Source organism: Theropithecus gelada, chromosome 20 (assembly GCF_003255815.1).
Source record: "Theropithecus gelada isolate Dixy chromosome 20, Tgel_1.0, whole genome shotgun sequence".
Lineage (NCBI taxonomy): Eukaryota > Metazoa > Chordata > Mammalia > Primates > Cercopithecidae > Theropithecus > Theropithecus gelada.
The window spans coordinates 31,237,479-31,253,804 of NC_037688.1; the positions used below are offsets into that span (position 1 = coordinate 31,237,479).

At 43.8% G+C, this 16,326-nt stretch overlaps 1 protein-coding gene across 1 annotated transcript in view; it reads left to right on the forward strand.

The window, feature by feature from the left end:
- HYDIN (HYDIN, axonemal central pair apparatus protein) overlaps nucleotides 1-16,326 on the forward strand; it is a 421,369-nt gene that overhangs the window by 361,330 nt on the left and 43,713 nt on the right. The window contains exons 67-74 of the mRNA XM_025370321.1: nucleotides 43-261; nucleotides 2,500-2,660; nucleotides 5,566-5,663; nucleotides 6,502-6,709; nucleotides 7,866-8,078; nucleotides 8,560-8,698; nucleotides 10,914-11,079; nucleotides 13,859-14,006. Of these exons, the coding sequence (XP_025226106.1) occupies nucleotides 43-261; nucleotides 2,500-2,660; nucleotides 5,566-5,663; nucleotides 6,502-6,709; nucleotides 7,866-8,078; nucleotides 8,560-8,698; nucleotides 10,914-11,079; nucleotides 13,859-14,006 (1,352 nt within the window). The remainder of the gene's footprint in view (nucleotides 1-42; nucleotides 262-2,499; nucleotides 2,661-5,565; nucleotides 5,664-6,501; nucleotides 6,710-7,865; nucleotides 8,079-8,559; nucleotides 8,699-10,913; nucleotides 11,080-13,858; nucleotides 14,007-16,326) is intronic.

Consider the following 16,326-nt stretch of genomic DNA (forward strand, 5'->3'; position numbering starts at 1 on the left):
AGATTAGATTCTCAAAAATACTAACACCAGGCTCTTCCCTAGATGGGCCATCTCCACCCTGGGTGTGCCAAGGACATAGTGGTGACCATGAAGTCAGACGTACCCATCAACCTGAAGAATATGCGGATCAAGTGCAAGCTCTCCAGAATTATGTTTCAGCTCCCTGCAGACCAGGTCCCTGACTGGGATGACCGCATGCACACAGTCAAGTGGGTGGATGTGCCCAGAAACATGCCTGGGACTTTCACTACAAAACGAAAAGTAAGTGGGGACATCAAGCACCAATCTGACCAGGCCTCCATGCTTGGATTCCTACTGGTCTCAAGTCTCTCATCATTTCCTTTTTTCACAGAAAAAAGAAAAGGTTCCCATTCTACTTGACCTTGATTCCAAAAGTGACAAACTAAACTTCTACACATGCTGCCTGCCATCCATGCTACACGTACCACACATCTTCACTGGTAGACCTTTAGCTTAAGTCTTGATAAGTAGTTGAGCAAGTCCTCCCACCTTTTTCTTCTTCCAAAATGTCAATGCTAATATTTTAGTTGTTTCCCTTTTCCCTCAGGTATCCAGAATCACATTTGTCGTAATCTTTGGTGCATGACAGGATCGTCCATGTGTGCCCCTCTTTTATTCATTCGTTGGTTAGGTTTTTTAACAACAATATAACACACAGAGACAAACCCACACCCAACACGGGAAGTAGAACATTGACTACCTGTGTGATTCTAGCCTTTCCATCCCTCTGCCGCCATCCTAGAAGTAATCACTATCTTCACTTGACTTGTTTACTCCCTTGGTTTTCGTTTTTTGTTCTTTTTTTAACCTATGCATACTAAAAGGTATATCAGGCCAGGCACAGTGGCTCATGCCTATAATCCCAAAACTTTGGGAGGCTGAGGCAGGCAGATTGCTTGAGCCCAGGAGTTTGAGACCAACCAGGTCAACATGGTAAAACCCCATCTCTACTAAAAATACAAAAATTAGCTGGGCGTGATGGTGCACACCTGTAGTTCCAGCTACTCGGGAGGCTGAGGTGAGAGGATCATCTGGACTCTGGGAGGTCAAGGCTGTAGTGGGCCATGATCGCACCACTGTACTCCAACCTGGAAGACAGAGTGTGAGCCTCTTTCTCAAAAAGTAAAAATAAAACATATATTGTTTAGTTGCAGTTTTAACTTTAAAAAATGTTATTGTATGTGATCATCCATATTGTTGCTTGTAGCTGTAGTGTATCCATTTCACTTCTACGTAAGATTCCATTATTATTTACCCTTTCTCCTTTTGAAAATTATTTGGGGTTTAGCTATCACAGACATGTTGTTCACATGGTGTTCATTTGTAAGAGTTTATATTCCTAGAAGTGGAATTGCTGACTCATTGGATATATGAATGTTCAACTTGCCAAGATAATGCCCAACTATTTTCCAGAGTAGCTGTACCAACTTGTACTCCTACAGCAGAGAGCTTGTTGATCCGTGTCCTCTCCAACACTTGTCATTGTCAGACTTCCTGATTTTTATCATTTGAATGAATGGGAAATGGTCTCGTTATGAGCCTATTTTGCATTGTCCTGATCCCTGATCACAAATAAAGCTGAGTATTTCTTCATATGGTTACTCGTCATACAAGTTATCCCTTACATGAATGCCTTTTCATGCCTTTTGCCCATTTTTCAATTATGATACTTATACTTTGTGTGTTATTTTATCTTTTATAAACTCTTCTGTTCATATTATTTGTCTGCAAATATCCTTACCAAATTGATAGTTTATCTTTTTTTTTTTTTTTTTTTTTTGAGACAGAGTCTTGCTCTCTCGCCCAGGCTGGAATACAGTGGCACAATCTTGGCTCACTGCAACCTCCACCTGCTACGTTCAAGAGAGCCTCATGCCTCAGCCTCCCAAGTAGCTGGGATTACAAGCATGCACCACCACACCCGGCTAATTTTTGTATTTTTAGCAGAGACAGGGTTTCACCATGTTGGCCAGGCTGGTCTCAAACGCCTAGCCTCAAGTGATCCACCCATCTCGGCCTCCCAAAGTGCTGGGATTACGGGTGTGAGCCACCATGCCTGGCCTAGTTTATCTTTTCTGTTATTAATTTTAATATCATCAAGTTTATTAATCCCTTATTTTATATTTATTACTTTTTGTGTCTTATTTTTAAAACTCTTTCCTCCCAGAAAGATGTTCACTTATATATTTTTAAGAGTTTTGTTTTTTTGATAGTTCAGCTCTTAGCCCACCTGGATTTTATGTATGTTGTGAAGCAAGGATCCAATTTCATATTTTTCATCTAGATGACTAATCTTACTAGATCCCTTTTTCATTTAGCCTCTCTGTTCCCTAGTGATCTGCCAGGACTTTATTGTTACATAGTGTACCTAAATTTTATATATGCCTAGAATGTTTCTGGTTTCTCTATTCTATTCCATTGTCAGTTTTTCTGTCCCTGTGCTCTGCATCTCTGAGGACACAGCTGCCTTTGTTACAGGTGATAGAGACGGATCCAGAGCCTGCTCACTCAGTACTAGAAGAAAACTACCAAGAACTGCAGCTTCAAATCAGTGCCAATGTGGATTTCGCTTCATACCACTGCCAAGCAAGAGATGTGCGCTTTAAGGAAACCTTGGTTTACCAGACCCGAGTGTTTGAGTGAGTCATCAAAAGTCTCATGACACTAGATGGAAAAGCTCTTTCATTCCATCATTCACTCACTCACTCATCAAACATCTATTTTCTACAACAGCATCTACTAGGCATCGTATCTGTGTAGCATGCACCAGAGTGTTGTCTTAGGTCCAGTGAAACATTCAGGCCCACAGAGCTATTGAAATTCACACTTGAAATAAGATATAGGCCAGGAAATGTAGTATACCAGGAGGGCAGCATCAGGCAATCCGCTTTAGTGGGAACAGTCCTTGCAGCAGTCTACACAGCCACCCAGGATCTGTTCTTGTTGCCCATGCACCAAGTGATTACCCAGACAATATCCACCCAAGAGGGTATAGGGTCCATCTAAGCTTAGAAGCCTGTGCCCAAAAGACTACCATTTCTCCTAACCACTCTGTAGATATGTCTTCTGGGGTCCCTGCAGAGAATATGCCCAGTTACAAGAGTCACTACACTCAGAGAACCCCACAGCTATGGCTTCCCTCTAGGTGGTCATAGTTCCTCCCAGTGCACGTATTATTTACTCATCAGGGGCCATTTTTAGTATAAACAATGTCACCTAATAATACAACTGACTTTGCTCCCTTATCAAGTTTTCAGGGGAACAGACCTAGAAAGCTATTTCAGAGTCAAATTCATCTTTGAGAAGAAGAAAAGGTTATGTTAACCCTTCACCCACACTCAGACGCAGGGACTCAAGGATGCCGTGGGCCCTGCCTTCAAAGAGCTCATAATCTGAGGGTGGCAGCCGGGGGACGGATAGAAACAGGAGAATTCTTCGTTACAGCATGGTGTCATGTGCATGGAGCAAAGGGGTATTTAAGGCAGATCAAGAGAGTCAAGGAAGGCTTCCTGGACAAGGTAGTTCCCCAGCTGAACTTTAGAGGACAGATAGGAGGTAGCCAAGTGAAGAAGTGAGAATGAAGGACTCTCTCTAGGCAGAGAGAGCAACATGTGCAACATACACAAGGACAAAAACATAAGCCACTGACATTTGTACTGCATACAAATTAGTAATTAGCTCATTCAACTCTTCGTGCATTTGTTGAATTTTAAATATCTTTGCAAATTATGATAGAACCAAAAGATAAATATCAGTAAGTGTGATCTTCTGCTGATGGTCATTTCACCGAAAGCAGGGGTCCGCAAACTGTGGCCTGTAGTCTATTTCTGTAGATAGTTTTGCTGGCATGTGGCTATGCCCATTCATTTATGACCTGTCTGTGACTGCGTTCCCACTACAAAGGCAGAGCTGAGTCATTGCAAAGACCATATGGGACACAAAGCCAAAAAACTTACTATCTGACCCCTTACAAAAGTTTGCCAACCCCTAAACTAAGAACTCTTTTTATAAAAAGTACTCTGTGCCACTGAGATTTCTCCATGTTATAAAAATTATCTTTAGAATAAATATAAGTGCTCATAAATTTACAAAATAAACACAAGCCACTGTGGTCAAAGCACTTGATTTCAGGCATAACTGGATGGTCTGTCTACCTGGACTAGAGAGTGGGAATCTAATCTCTACATCCCACTGTAGACCTACTCCTCACCCAAACTCCTAACTCTTACTACTCCCCTGAAACCAAGAAGGGCATGTGGATTTATTTCATCATCATTTTCTTGTACCAAGGCTTCATCTTTCTGCTGTTAACTGTGATCAAGTTTAAAAGTGATTCCAGAAAAAAACTCTGCCTCCCTGTTCTTGTCTCTTTTTTTTTTTTTTTTTAGCCGGAGTCTCGCTCTGTCACCCAGGCTGGAGTACGGTGGTGCGATCTCAGCTCACTGCAGCCTCCACCTCCCAGGTTCAAGCAGTTCTCTTGCCCAGCCTCCCAAGTAGCTGGGACTATAACCGAGCTAATTTTTGTATTTTTAGTAGAGTCGGGGTTTCACTATGTTGGCCAGGCTGGTCTCGAACTCCTGACCTCACGTGATCCACCCACCTTGGCCTCCCAAAGTGCTGGGATTTCAGGCATGAGCCACCACGCCTGGCCCTGTTCTTGTCTTAAAGCAGGAAAATTTGAGGCAGGAAAAGCCTCTGCTGGTTCAGAATTTGAGTTTGAAGTAACTAAAATTCAAATCTGTGCCTCAGTCAGGAAAGGGGTCACAGGCGGGGGTCAAATGGCTTCTGATCACAGGGACATTGTTTCTTTCTTTCTCTCTCTCTTTCTCTCTTTTTTTTTTTTTTTTTTTTTTTTGAGACAGAGTCTCACTCTGTGGCCCAGTGGCATGATCTTGGCTCACTACAACCTTCATCTCCTGGGTTCAGATGATTCTCATGCCTCAGCCTCCTGAGTAGCTGAGTAGTTGGGACTGCAGGTGTGTGCCACTACACCTGGCTAATTTTTATATTTTTAGTAGAGATGGGGTTTCGCCGTGTTGGCCAGGCTGGTCTCAAATTCTTGGCCTCCAGTGAGCTGCCTACCTTGACCTCCCAAAGTGCTGGGATTACAGGTGTGAGCCACCCCGCCCGGCCAGGGACATTGTTTCTGATGGGAGGTGATTCAGAAAGGAGGGTCTGTAGAATTTGTTCCTGGGGGAGGTGCTGTCATGTGAAATAGATTTTGTTTCCTCTCTCATGGAGGTTTAGGATTACTGCGATGCATGCTGAGAGCTCATTGCACAGGGTGTTGGAAGAATGCAAAATGCTTTTAAGTGCTAAATATTTTTTATATTTGTACTTTTAATCACTATGTATATATTTTATTGTTCGAGTATATCATATGCATGATTTCTGATAAAATTACTTAAAATGTGCCTTTTAAAAAAGATTTAAGAAACAAAGTGACATGACTTCAAAAGGTTAAGTACAGTATAGATTATGTGCAGCCAGGACCAAAACCACCTGCAGCACATTTCTCACATCTGCTCCCTGATCGATTTGCAGGTTTGACGTGATTAATTCAGGACATGTGCAGCTGGAATTCAGCTGGGTCTCAGAAGATACTTCAAAGGTAGTCAGCTTTGCAAAACCAGATCACCAAGGTAAATTTAATGACAGGTAAAACCCAGGGCCTGGCCTGAGCCACCAGTTAGAAGAGCCTTGTTCATGGAGAGGCCAGCACTGCTCAGAGGGTCTCCTAAGTAGCTAAAGGAAAGCAAAGCAGAGACCTTGTGGTGTCTGCAGAGCCAAATGGGCCTGAGGGACTCCAAAATTTACTTCCACCCTCCTGGAGTCTGGACTCTGTCCCCTCACAAGGCCGATGTCCCATCTCAAGATAACTAGGAATCTTGTCTCTTAGGTCTTAACCTTGTGGGAGATTATAGATCCCTTGGAGAAACTGTTGAAAGTTATTAATCATTTTCCCAGGAAGATACACATGCATACCCAAGATCTCAGTTGGTACATATGAAGCACTAGAAAAGGGCCCAACACTTGGTAGGCAAGTAGTAGTAGTAGTTGTTGTTGTTGTTGTTGTTATTATTATTATTATTATTTCAACTTTGGAGATGCACAGACCTTTTGAATGGGCCCTTATCCATGGGTCCCCAGATTGTAAAGCCCTACTTTAGAACAGTGATTCTCCAAAAAATATGTTCACAGCCCATTATTCTGGGGCACAAACATCTTCTTGAACCACTCCCTTGAACCAAAAGGAAACGAATTTGAAAACCCTATGGAATAAATAGAAACATTTTTCATGAGTCTCCTGCAAGCTATATGAGCAATTCCCTACCTCTAGTGCCCAAGGTTAAGTACAGCTGCTACAAAAGGTGAGTCCACCATATCCACAGAGGGCCCCTAAGGACCTGTGAGTGGGCTGCCTTCCACCTGCCTCTCGCTGCAAATGCAGAATATCGCCCACTCCCTGTCTGTCCCCAGGTTCACCTCAAAAAGATCAGCTTAGTCAGGGCACGATGCACACGGGCAGCACCCTGGACAGCGCCACGGACCACTGGACTGAGGGTTCCCCACAGCCCTTCTCTGTGGAGCCCTCCTCGGGAATCGTGCCCGTGGGGAAGGCTCAGAAGTTCAAGGTGAAATTCTCCCCGTTGGACATTGGAGACTTCGAGAGCAACCTTTTCTGCCAGTAAGAAAATGTGCTCACCACAACACCCTTCTTGGCAGGCACAAAGCTCTGTGGCTCTTACCCCCTCTTCTGTCCAACCACTGCCACCATCCTTTCTGACCCTTGATCCCTGCACAGCCCCAAATTATCCCTTTTCCCTTTGGAAGGATCTAAAGGGTCCACCCTTTAGAGAACAAAGAGAATTTGGTCTTTGTCCTGCTCATCAGCCTCTCCAGATGCTTCCCCTGCTTACTTTCCCCTTCCCAGTTGCATGGAGGATTCCACTGAGCAACAGACTGGTGACAGCTAGGTGGGTTTCGGTCCTTGTGCAAGCATGAACTTGGGAAAGCTTTCTTGTACCTTCTCTGAGACTCAGTTTCCTCCTACAGAAAATGTAAATGTAATACCCACCTGGTGGGATTGTGGGGAAAGTTAAATGAGTTGATTCAGATGAAAAACTCACAACAGTGCCTGGCACACAACAAGCACAACAGCCGTTAGGTGTTGATGATGCTGGTGGTGGTGGTGGTCATGGGGTTGGTGGACCTGGTACATAGCAGTGAGAGAAAAGCTAATCCAATGACATCTGACAATGAAAGTCCCTGATGTGGTACTTGCTCCCAGGTAAGCTTGAAGGAGTACAACCACCTTATAGAAAAATCCTGTGGGCTGTGGCCTAGGGTGGCAGAAACCTAAGTGAGCTGCCAGAGCCTCCTTGACCCCCTGCAGTCATACCACTGAGACCCCTCCCACACCTAGGCCACCTCAGCTTAGTCCTGGAGCTGAGCATCTGCTCATATCCAGTTCACCTTCTCTGAGGAGCTCAGGATACATTTTTAGGATTTCCAGGTCACTTTCCATATGCCACTAAATGCCTGTGAGAGAGACTAGAGGGTAAGATTGTGCTCATTTTACAACAAGAATATTTTCTCAACATTGATGGGGGAAATAACCTGCAGCCATACGTAGGTACACAGAAGGAGCCAAGTTCAGGCTGCTTATGCTCAGCCCACTCATGCATTCAAGGCACTGAGTGATGCTATTGACCAAGAGAGACCCAGCCTCTGCTCCCATAGAGCTCACATTCTAGCGGATATAATTAATTCATTTCCAACTAACTAAGAAAGCAACAACTGATGGCAAAATAAAACAAATAAAAATAACCTTATCCTCTCAGGATTCCCAACCTGCCACCTGGAGAGCAAGGTCTGGTCCTGGTAGCCAAAGGGCGGAGCACCTTGCCCATCTGCCATTTTGATCTGAAAGACTCAGACTACATCAGTGGCCATCAGCGCAGCCCAGAGCTCCGAGGGTCCAGTGGGGGAGCTCTAGATCCAAACACCCGGGTGATTGAGTTCATCACTGTGGGCATAGGAGGAAAGAATCTCCGGTGAGTTGCTTAGGTTTGCATTGATTGAATTCACATCAGTCCTAAAGAACTCGAGAAGAATTCAGATAGATGAGCTAGACCTATTCCTATAAGCAGGCTTGATATCCTGGGGTTTGACCTGAGTTTTAGAGGTTTGACTTTAGAGAACCGTTCCATTAAGAAAGCTGAATTCTGTCTCCTTAGTTTTGCCACTGAGGAAAATATGGAAGACATAAAAGTATAATCCCTGACTGCCTCCTTAACCACAGAGGATCATTGGCACAGTTGTGCCCTTGGCAGCACTGTTATTCCAAAGTCCAGAACCCTACCCTGACTGTGGATCACTAGAGGAGTGGAGTTTTCATTTCCACAGTAACAAAGTGCTCTGAACAGTTCTGCTTCCCAGATGGGGGACTGGGTTAGGCCCAGGTTCTAAGAAACATCTCTTAATCCTTAATCTTCTGTCCCACTCTCTTCTGTCAATTATCCCCATCCTGGCCAGGAGCTTTACAATCCTAAACCCAACCAATAGCACCTACTCCTTCTCCTGGATCTCTGAAGAAATTGAAAGTCTCCAGAACCCTGCAGCATTCACATGCCTTACAGAGAAGGGCTTCATCCACCCTGAAAAGAAAGCTGAGGTATGTGCAAATGAGAACCACTCAACCCAAGGCTTAGATCAGTCTAGCCATTGCTGCGTAAAAAGTCTGCCGTAGACAGTAAGTGGAATTAGGAAGAACTGCCTGAGGGTCTGTCAATCAATAAGTACTTAGTGAATGGCCACCATATGCGCTGGGCAATCCTGATGAGAAGACAGACCTGAGCTCTCTTGGGCTAGCCATGGAGAAGCAGAGAGCTCTAATATTTGCAATTTTTTAAAACAGAATATGTAAGCAGCAAAAGGTCACTGGACACCAATGCCTGGGGACCCTAGGACTCATACAGTAGCATAAAAAGTTATCTTTGTCAAAAGGACCAAAAATGGTAAAAGGACTCTGATGTGTTTTTACTTGGTTAGGCCAAAGGGCAAAGTAGAGTGGAGCCATGTCCTGTGGCTTCGCCCTAAATGTTTACACAAATGATATGGGGCAGAATCAAAGAAATACAGACTTGCTGGCCAAAACAGATCTGTAAGCCCCATGTCCAGCCAGTTGCAGAGAATCTTGAAGACAGACATAAATCTGTGAAACAAAAATTATGAATCCCAGTGCCCTCAGGAGGGTGACACAAATGAATAAAGTGGGCCAAGGAGACATTTGTGGGTAATACGGGGCACCAGGACCACTGGCCACAGGGCTTCTCTGGCAGATGACCACTTTGCAGACAAGGGAAGCCAAGGGGGCCAACTCACCCAAACTGTGGAAAAGACAAAATTCCAAATTTCTTTTTTTTTTTTTTTTTTTGAGACAGAGTGTCACTCTGTCCCCCAGGCTGGAGTGCAGTGGCAGAATCTTGGCTCACTGCAAGCTCTGCCTCCCGGGTTCACGCCATTCTCTTGCCTCCGCCTCCTGAGTAGCTAGGACTACAGGCGCCCACCACCACGCCCGGCTAATTCTTTTGTATTTTTAGTAGAGACAGGGTTTCACCCTGTTAGCCAGGATGGTCTCGATCTCCTGACCTCGTGATCCGCCCGTCTCGGCCTCCCAAAGTGCTGGGATTACGGCGTGAGCCACCATGCCTGGCCAAAATTCCAAATTTCTATGTGAAGCTCCCTATGTTATATGCTGGTAGCTGGTTCAATTTTTTTTTTTTTTTAACAATTCCCAAACCAAACAAAACGTATTTGTAGACTCTCCACCTGGTTTTGAACTCTGCATAATTTCAGTACCCAGGCCATCTAGTTAAATGTGATAAGGTGCAGGAGCTGGGCCCACCATAGACACAATCCTACCTGGATCATGGCCCCCACTTCAGCCCAGAAATGTTTCAAATGTGAGCTCAGTTCCAAGAGGCAAGTTCCAAAATCCATCATCCAAGGTCATGCTGGTCTTTGAGTGACAGTCGTATCATTGAGGTGACACATCTCCAGAGGACCTGCCTGCATTGTTCTGGCAGTGGTATGGACCATGCATGTTAACCTGTGTGGTTCTTTTTTGGCCAAATGCCATTATTCTTTCATTCAGTCCTGATTGATTGATTGCAAAGAGACTCACTCAGGTTAGCTCAAAAAACAGACAGAGAGAACCAGGAGCAGTTTTTGAGGTTGGACTTTTCTCCTGGGACTGCCTGCTTCTCTCTTCCCATCTACTCCATTCTCTCTCCACTGACCAGTTTCTTCACTGGTGATTGATTGATTGATTGATTGATTGATTGATTGAGTCTTTAGTTGCTTTGTAATATCACTTAGCAAGTTGGTTATGGCAGGCCATAGCCCAGCTCACCTGCATGGTACCTTTCACCATCAGCTCCACTGCCAGCTGGCCTGGCCACTCATTTTCTAATTCCAAACTTCCGAGAGAGAAATCTGGCTGGCCCGTCTAATCATATTGTCTTTGGCTGTGTGCCCAGCTATTGACAAGTATGGGGATTGTCTTTCCTTGGGATGCTTACCAACTCTTTGGTCCAGTCAGCTATGGCACAGCCATGCCATCCAAAGACCTGGCACAAAACACAACAGCTTAGCCAGCAGAGGCTGTGGATGGCGGAGACTCCCTTAGAAGGACATGTGGGCAGGGCAGATAGACATTGACGTTTCTGGTACAGCCACACCTGCATACCCTTACATAGACTATAGAAAGGTAGCAATAACCTGGTAATATCAACCCCCATGACCTTCATGCTGACAGGTCTCCAGGGACACGTGGAGTAAGCATACAGAAGTGTCTCTCACCACTCTGTTCCAAATTGTCTTCTTAGATCGTGTTCCAGTTCACACCTTTCCATCTGGGCATCACTGAATCATCATGGACCTTCCTAATCCCTGAGCACAACATCACAGTCCCTTTCCTGCTTGTAGGCAAGACTACCGACCCTCTCATCTCTCTGAACAAGTCACACCTCAACTTCAGCTCTCTCCTCATTGGTAAGGCTGCCCTGCTGGTGTGTATTTAGAGTTGGCATGATCTGGGTAAGCTCATCGAGAGCTCCCGGAACAGCCTTGCATAAGAAACCTCCCCTGGTCCCTTCCAGAAGCATATCAGAGGGTCTCAATCAGTTTTTTAAAAGCCAGAAAATATTTATCTCTCAATCTAATTTCCACCAAGTATCTTTTAAACCGACAATTAATAGCTTAAGGAAATTTAGGAGCCTTGTTAAAGATCCTACTTGGCAGATTCCTTTAAGGCATGGGCTGACTGTTTATTTCTAGAGCCTCAAGTTGGCCCAGCCTTCTTGCATTTGCCCCCAGATTATGGGGGGTATCTGTCTGCTTCTTAGTCTGTGCTGCAGTGGTCAGATTTCTCTCTCATCCTTTCATGCATTTATTTGGTTCAACAAATATCACTGAGTCTGTAGAATGGCCTCGGTACTTTTCTGTGGGCTGGGATTACACTAATGGATAAAGCCCAAAGTCCCTACCCTCCTGATGCTTACATTCTAGAAATAAGAAACAGGCTACCAAAAGAAACATAAGTAAACTCTACACCATGTCAGATGGTAATAAGTGCTTTAGAGAAGAGGACAGCAGGGTAGAGAGAATAAGGAAGGCCAGGAGGCAGTGGGAAGGTGACATTTAAGCAGAGGCCTGAAAGAAACAAAGGAAGTAATTGTCATGTCCCTTATAACCGCATGTATCTTTCTCATACTTGTGACATCTTCGCTCTGTGTATAAAATATAACTAAAGCCAGAGTATTTTTTAATAATATGTTAGATTTGGCCAGGCGCGGTGGCTCAAGCCTGTAATCCCAGCACTTTGGGAGGCCGAGACAGGCGGATCACGAGGTCAGGAGATCGAGACCATCCTGGCTAACACAGTGAAACCCCGTCTCTACTAAAAAATACAAAAAAAAAACTAGCCGGGCGAGGTGGCGGGCGCCTGTAGTCCCAGCTACTTGGGAGGCTGAGGCAGGAGAATGGTGTAAACCTGGGAGGCGGAGCTTGCAGTAAGCTAAGATCCAGCCACTGCACCCCAGCCTGGGTGACAGAGCGAGACTCCATCTCAAAAAAAAATAGTAATAATAATAATAATACGTTAGATTTTTATTTATAAACTAATATTTTTATAGTAAATACACCAATTTGGTGTTGCATAAGAAAAAGTTTAATCTCTCTACATTCATCCTATCTCATCTTTCTCTTTCAACCCCAAAGGAAAGCAGTGTTAACAGCTGAATGTGTATTTTACTGATACACATAAGTAGGTGGGAGGGGGAATTATGGCATTTATTAAGATTTTGAACAAATAAGCAATGTAGCATAAATATAACAACTGTAAGACAGAGTTTAATCCAGGAATTCAACAGTGGTACATTTCAATATAATCATTACGTCAACAGATTAAAGAACAACAACCATGTTATCATACTAATATACACTGAAAAGGCATTGCCAAAATTTAGCAGACATTCCCAACAAAAACTCTAATAGCAAAATGGACATTGATAGAAAAAAAGATTAACCAAAATCAAGAGGCAGATGTGATCCTGTAATAAACGACTAAAACTGCTTCAATTAAAATGAGGAATTAGGTGAGGGTGTTCATTATCACCATTATTATTGAACACTTGCTTAGAGACTTTAGCAAATATGACAAAACAAGAAAATAATTTGCATAAACATTGGGGAAAAAGGGAGAAAATCATCTTGTTTTGCTTTTGCTGATTATTTTATGCACATAAAACCACAAGAGACTAGAGAAAAAGCAAAACAAACTACTAGACTCAACAGAATATTTTGGTAAGGTGGGTGGATGCAAGACAAATATGCAAAAATAGTGTCTTCTTTTTTAGTACTAGCACCTAGAAACAGAAAACCAAAGAAAACATCCACTTAGTACTGGCAAAACCTATAAAATAGCTAAGGATAAATGTAACAAGACACACACAAGAAAAGACCTACATGAAGGAAACTAGCATATCTGATTAAAATCCGCCCCAAACGAGATCTGATCATTTGTTAGTTCTCCTAAAATTAAATGCAAATTTAATCAAGTTCCAATTAGAATCCCAACTAGGGTTGCCAGATAAAATACAGGGTGCATAGTTAAATTTTAATTTCAAATAACAATAATTTTGAGTATGTCCAAATATTGCACAGGACATATTTATACTAAAAAATTACTTGCTAAATCTGTTAACCAAATCCCAAAAGAATTGGAAGGGGAGAGAACTGGATAAAATGATTCTAAAGTTTATATGGGAAAATAAATGTGCCAATAATAGCCAAGAGGAAAGCAAAAGATGATAGTGAGAGAATATGTATTAGTCAGAGCCCTGGGCAGGAAACTCATGCCAATACCCAAGGTCTATTTTCAAAGAATTGGATGCAAGGATTATTTACAGATACATGGGCAATGAAGGGGGTCAGCCAAGGAGAGTGAAGCCCCCATTAACAAATTCAGGAAGGCATTACAATTGTTGGGTCTAAAGGAGCAAGGGAAGAAAACTGTGTCACCAGAATCCCAAGAGAGCTGTGACCAGGGCAGAGGAGCCACTCAGCAGAAGCAGGCAACTGATGAAGAAAGACATGGAATCCCCGAAAGGAGGAAGGTGACTTGTAGAGAAAAAGGAAAGGAGTGAGGTAGACAAAGGCGAAAGAGGTTGGGGAATGTCTTCTAAATGTCTTGCCTGTGGAGCGGTGTCTGCTGAGAGACTCCAGCAGGCAGTCAGGAGGCCCCCACTGAGGGCTGGTGTTTCCTCCTCAGGCAGAGAAGCCAGGGAGACTGTGCAGATCATCAACAAGGAGGAGCAAGGGTTCGATTTTTCCTTCCAGGACAACTCCCGCTATTCTGAAGGTTTCAACAACAGCCTGCTGGTATGTCCCATGGAAGGCTGGATCCCACCACTGTCCAGGTAAACAAAAATGAAGGTCTCATTTTGTTTGCATCCTCCCGACATGTCCAGGTCCCCAAGCCTGCCAGTGCTTACAGTGCCCCGTTTATATGATTGCTTTCAACGCTAAGATTAGATCATAACAATTCCATCTCCATCCTACTTACTCCCTGATATCTGTTTTCCTGATGAATATGGAGCATTGAGAATTCTAAGCCCTTTATCTCAATATTTTCTCTTTGTATTCTTTTCCTTGCTATATTCACTGTATATGTGAATCCACAGTACAATATTCAGGCTTGTCTGGCAAATCTATTTTTCAATTAAACTTTTAATTTTCAGGCCAGGCGTGGTGGCTTATGCCTATAATCCCAGCACTTTGGGAGGCTGAGGCAGACGAATCACTTGAGGTTGGGAGTTTGAGACCAGCCTGGCCAACATGGCAAAACCCCATTTTTATTAAAAATACAATAATTAAGGCTGAGGCAGGTGGATCATTTGAGGTCAGGAGTTCCAGACCAGCCTGGCCAACATGGTAAAACCCCGTCTCTACTAAAAATACCAAAATTAGCCAGGCATGTTGGCGGGTGCCTGTAATCCCAGCTACTCTAGAGACTGAGGCAGGAGAATCGCTTGAACCCGGGAGTCATAGGTTGCAATGAGCTAAGATTGCGCCACTGCACTCTGGCCAGGGTGACAAAAGCGAAACTCCCTCTCAAAAAATAAATAAACAAATACAATAAATAGCCAGGCGTGGTGGCACACACCTGTAATCCCAGCTACTTGGGAAGCTGAGGCATGAGAATCACTTGAACCCAGGAGATACAGGTTGCAGTGAGCTGAGATTGCACCACTGCACTCCAGCCTGGGCAATGGAGTGAGACTTTTTCTCAAAATAATAATAAAATTTAAAATTTTGAAATAATTGTTAATTCACATGTAGTTGTAAGAAATAATACAAAGAGCCGGGCGTGGTGGCTCAAGCCTGTAATCCCAGCACTTTGGGAGGCCGAGACGGGCGGATCACAAGGTCAGGAGATCGAGACCATCCTGGCTAACACGGTGAAACCCCGTCTCTACCAAAAAAATACAAAAAACTAGCCGGGCGAGGTGGCGGGCGCCTGTGGTCCCAGCTACTCGGGAGGCTGAGGCAGGAGAATGGCGTAAACCCGGGAGGCGGAGCTTGCAGTGAGCTGAGACCCGGCCACTGCACTCCAGCCTGGGCGGCAGCGTGAGACTCTGTCTCAAAAAAAAAAAAAGAAAAAAAAGAAAAGAAATAATACAAAGACTGCCGGGCGCAGTGACTTACACCTGTAATCCCAGCACTTTGGGAGGCCAAGGTGGATGATCACCTGAGGTCTGGAGTTCGAGACCAGCCTGGCCAACATGGTGAAACCCCATGTCTACTAAAAATACAAACATTAGCTGGGCATGGTAGCCCATGCCTGTAATCCCAGCTACTCTGGAGGCTGAGGCAGGAGAATTGCTTGAACCTGGGAGGCGGAGGTTGCAGTGAGCCAAGATTACCTCACTGCACTCCAGAGCAAGACTTTGTCTCAAAAAAAAAGAAAGAAAGAAAGAAAAAAAGAACAAATAATACAAAGATATCTCTGTACTGTTTACCAAATTTCTTCCAAGGGTGACATCTTGCAAAGCTTCAGTAAAATGTCACAACCTGGTATTGACATTGACAGAGTCAAGACACAGAACAGATCCCTCACCACGAGGATGCCTCGTGTGACCTTTTTGTTGCCACACCCTTTTCCCTTCCCCCAAGCAACACCTCCTCACCCTCTGGAATCCAATACTTTCCTCTATGTCTATCATTTTTTCATTTCAGGAATGTTGTATTCACAGACACATACATTCCTTTTGTGATTGGCTTTTTTCACTCATAATTCTCTGGACATACATCCAGGTAGTTTTGAGAGTTTCTTCGTTTTTGTGACTACCATTCCATAGTAGGGATGCACCACAGTTAGTTTATTCACCCACTGGAGGACATTTGGATTGTTCCCAGTTTGGGCTGTTATGAATAAAGCTTCTATAAACTTTCATGTACAGATTTTTGTGTATCTTCATGTCACTGGGGAAAATGAGCAAGAGTGCAATTAATGGACATATGATAATGGCATGTTTCCAGAAAAAAAAGAAAAGAAAAGAAAAAACTGCCAAAATGCTTTCCAGACTGTCTGAACCATTTTACATTCCACCAGCTATCTCTGAATGTTCTAGAGTCTCTACAACATCACCAAAATTTGGTGTTGTCACAATTTTTTTGTTATTATTTTTAGATAGTGTCTCACTCTGTTGCCCAGGCTGGAGTGCAGTGGTGTGATCT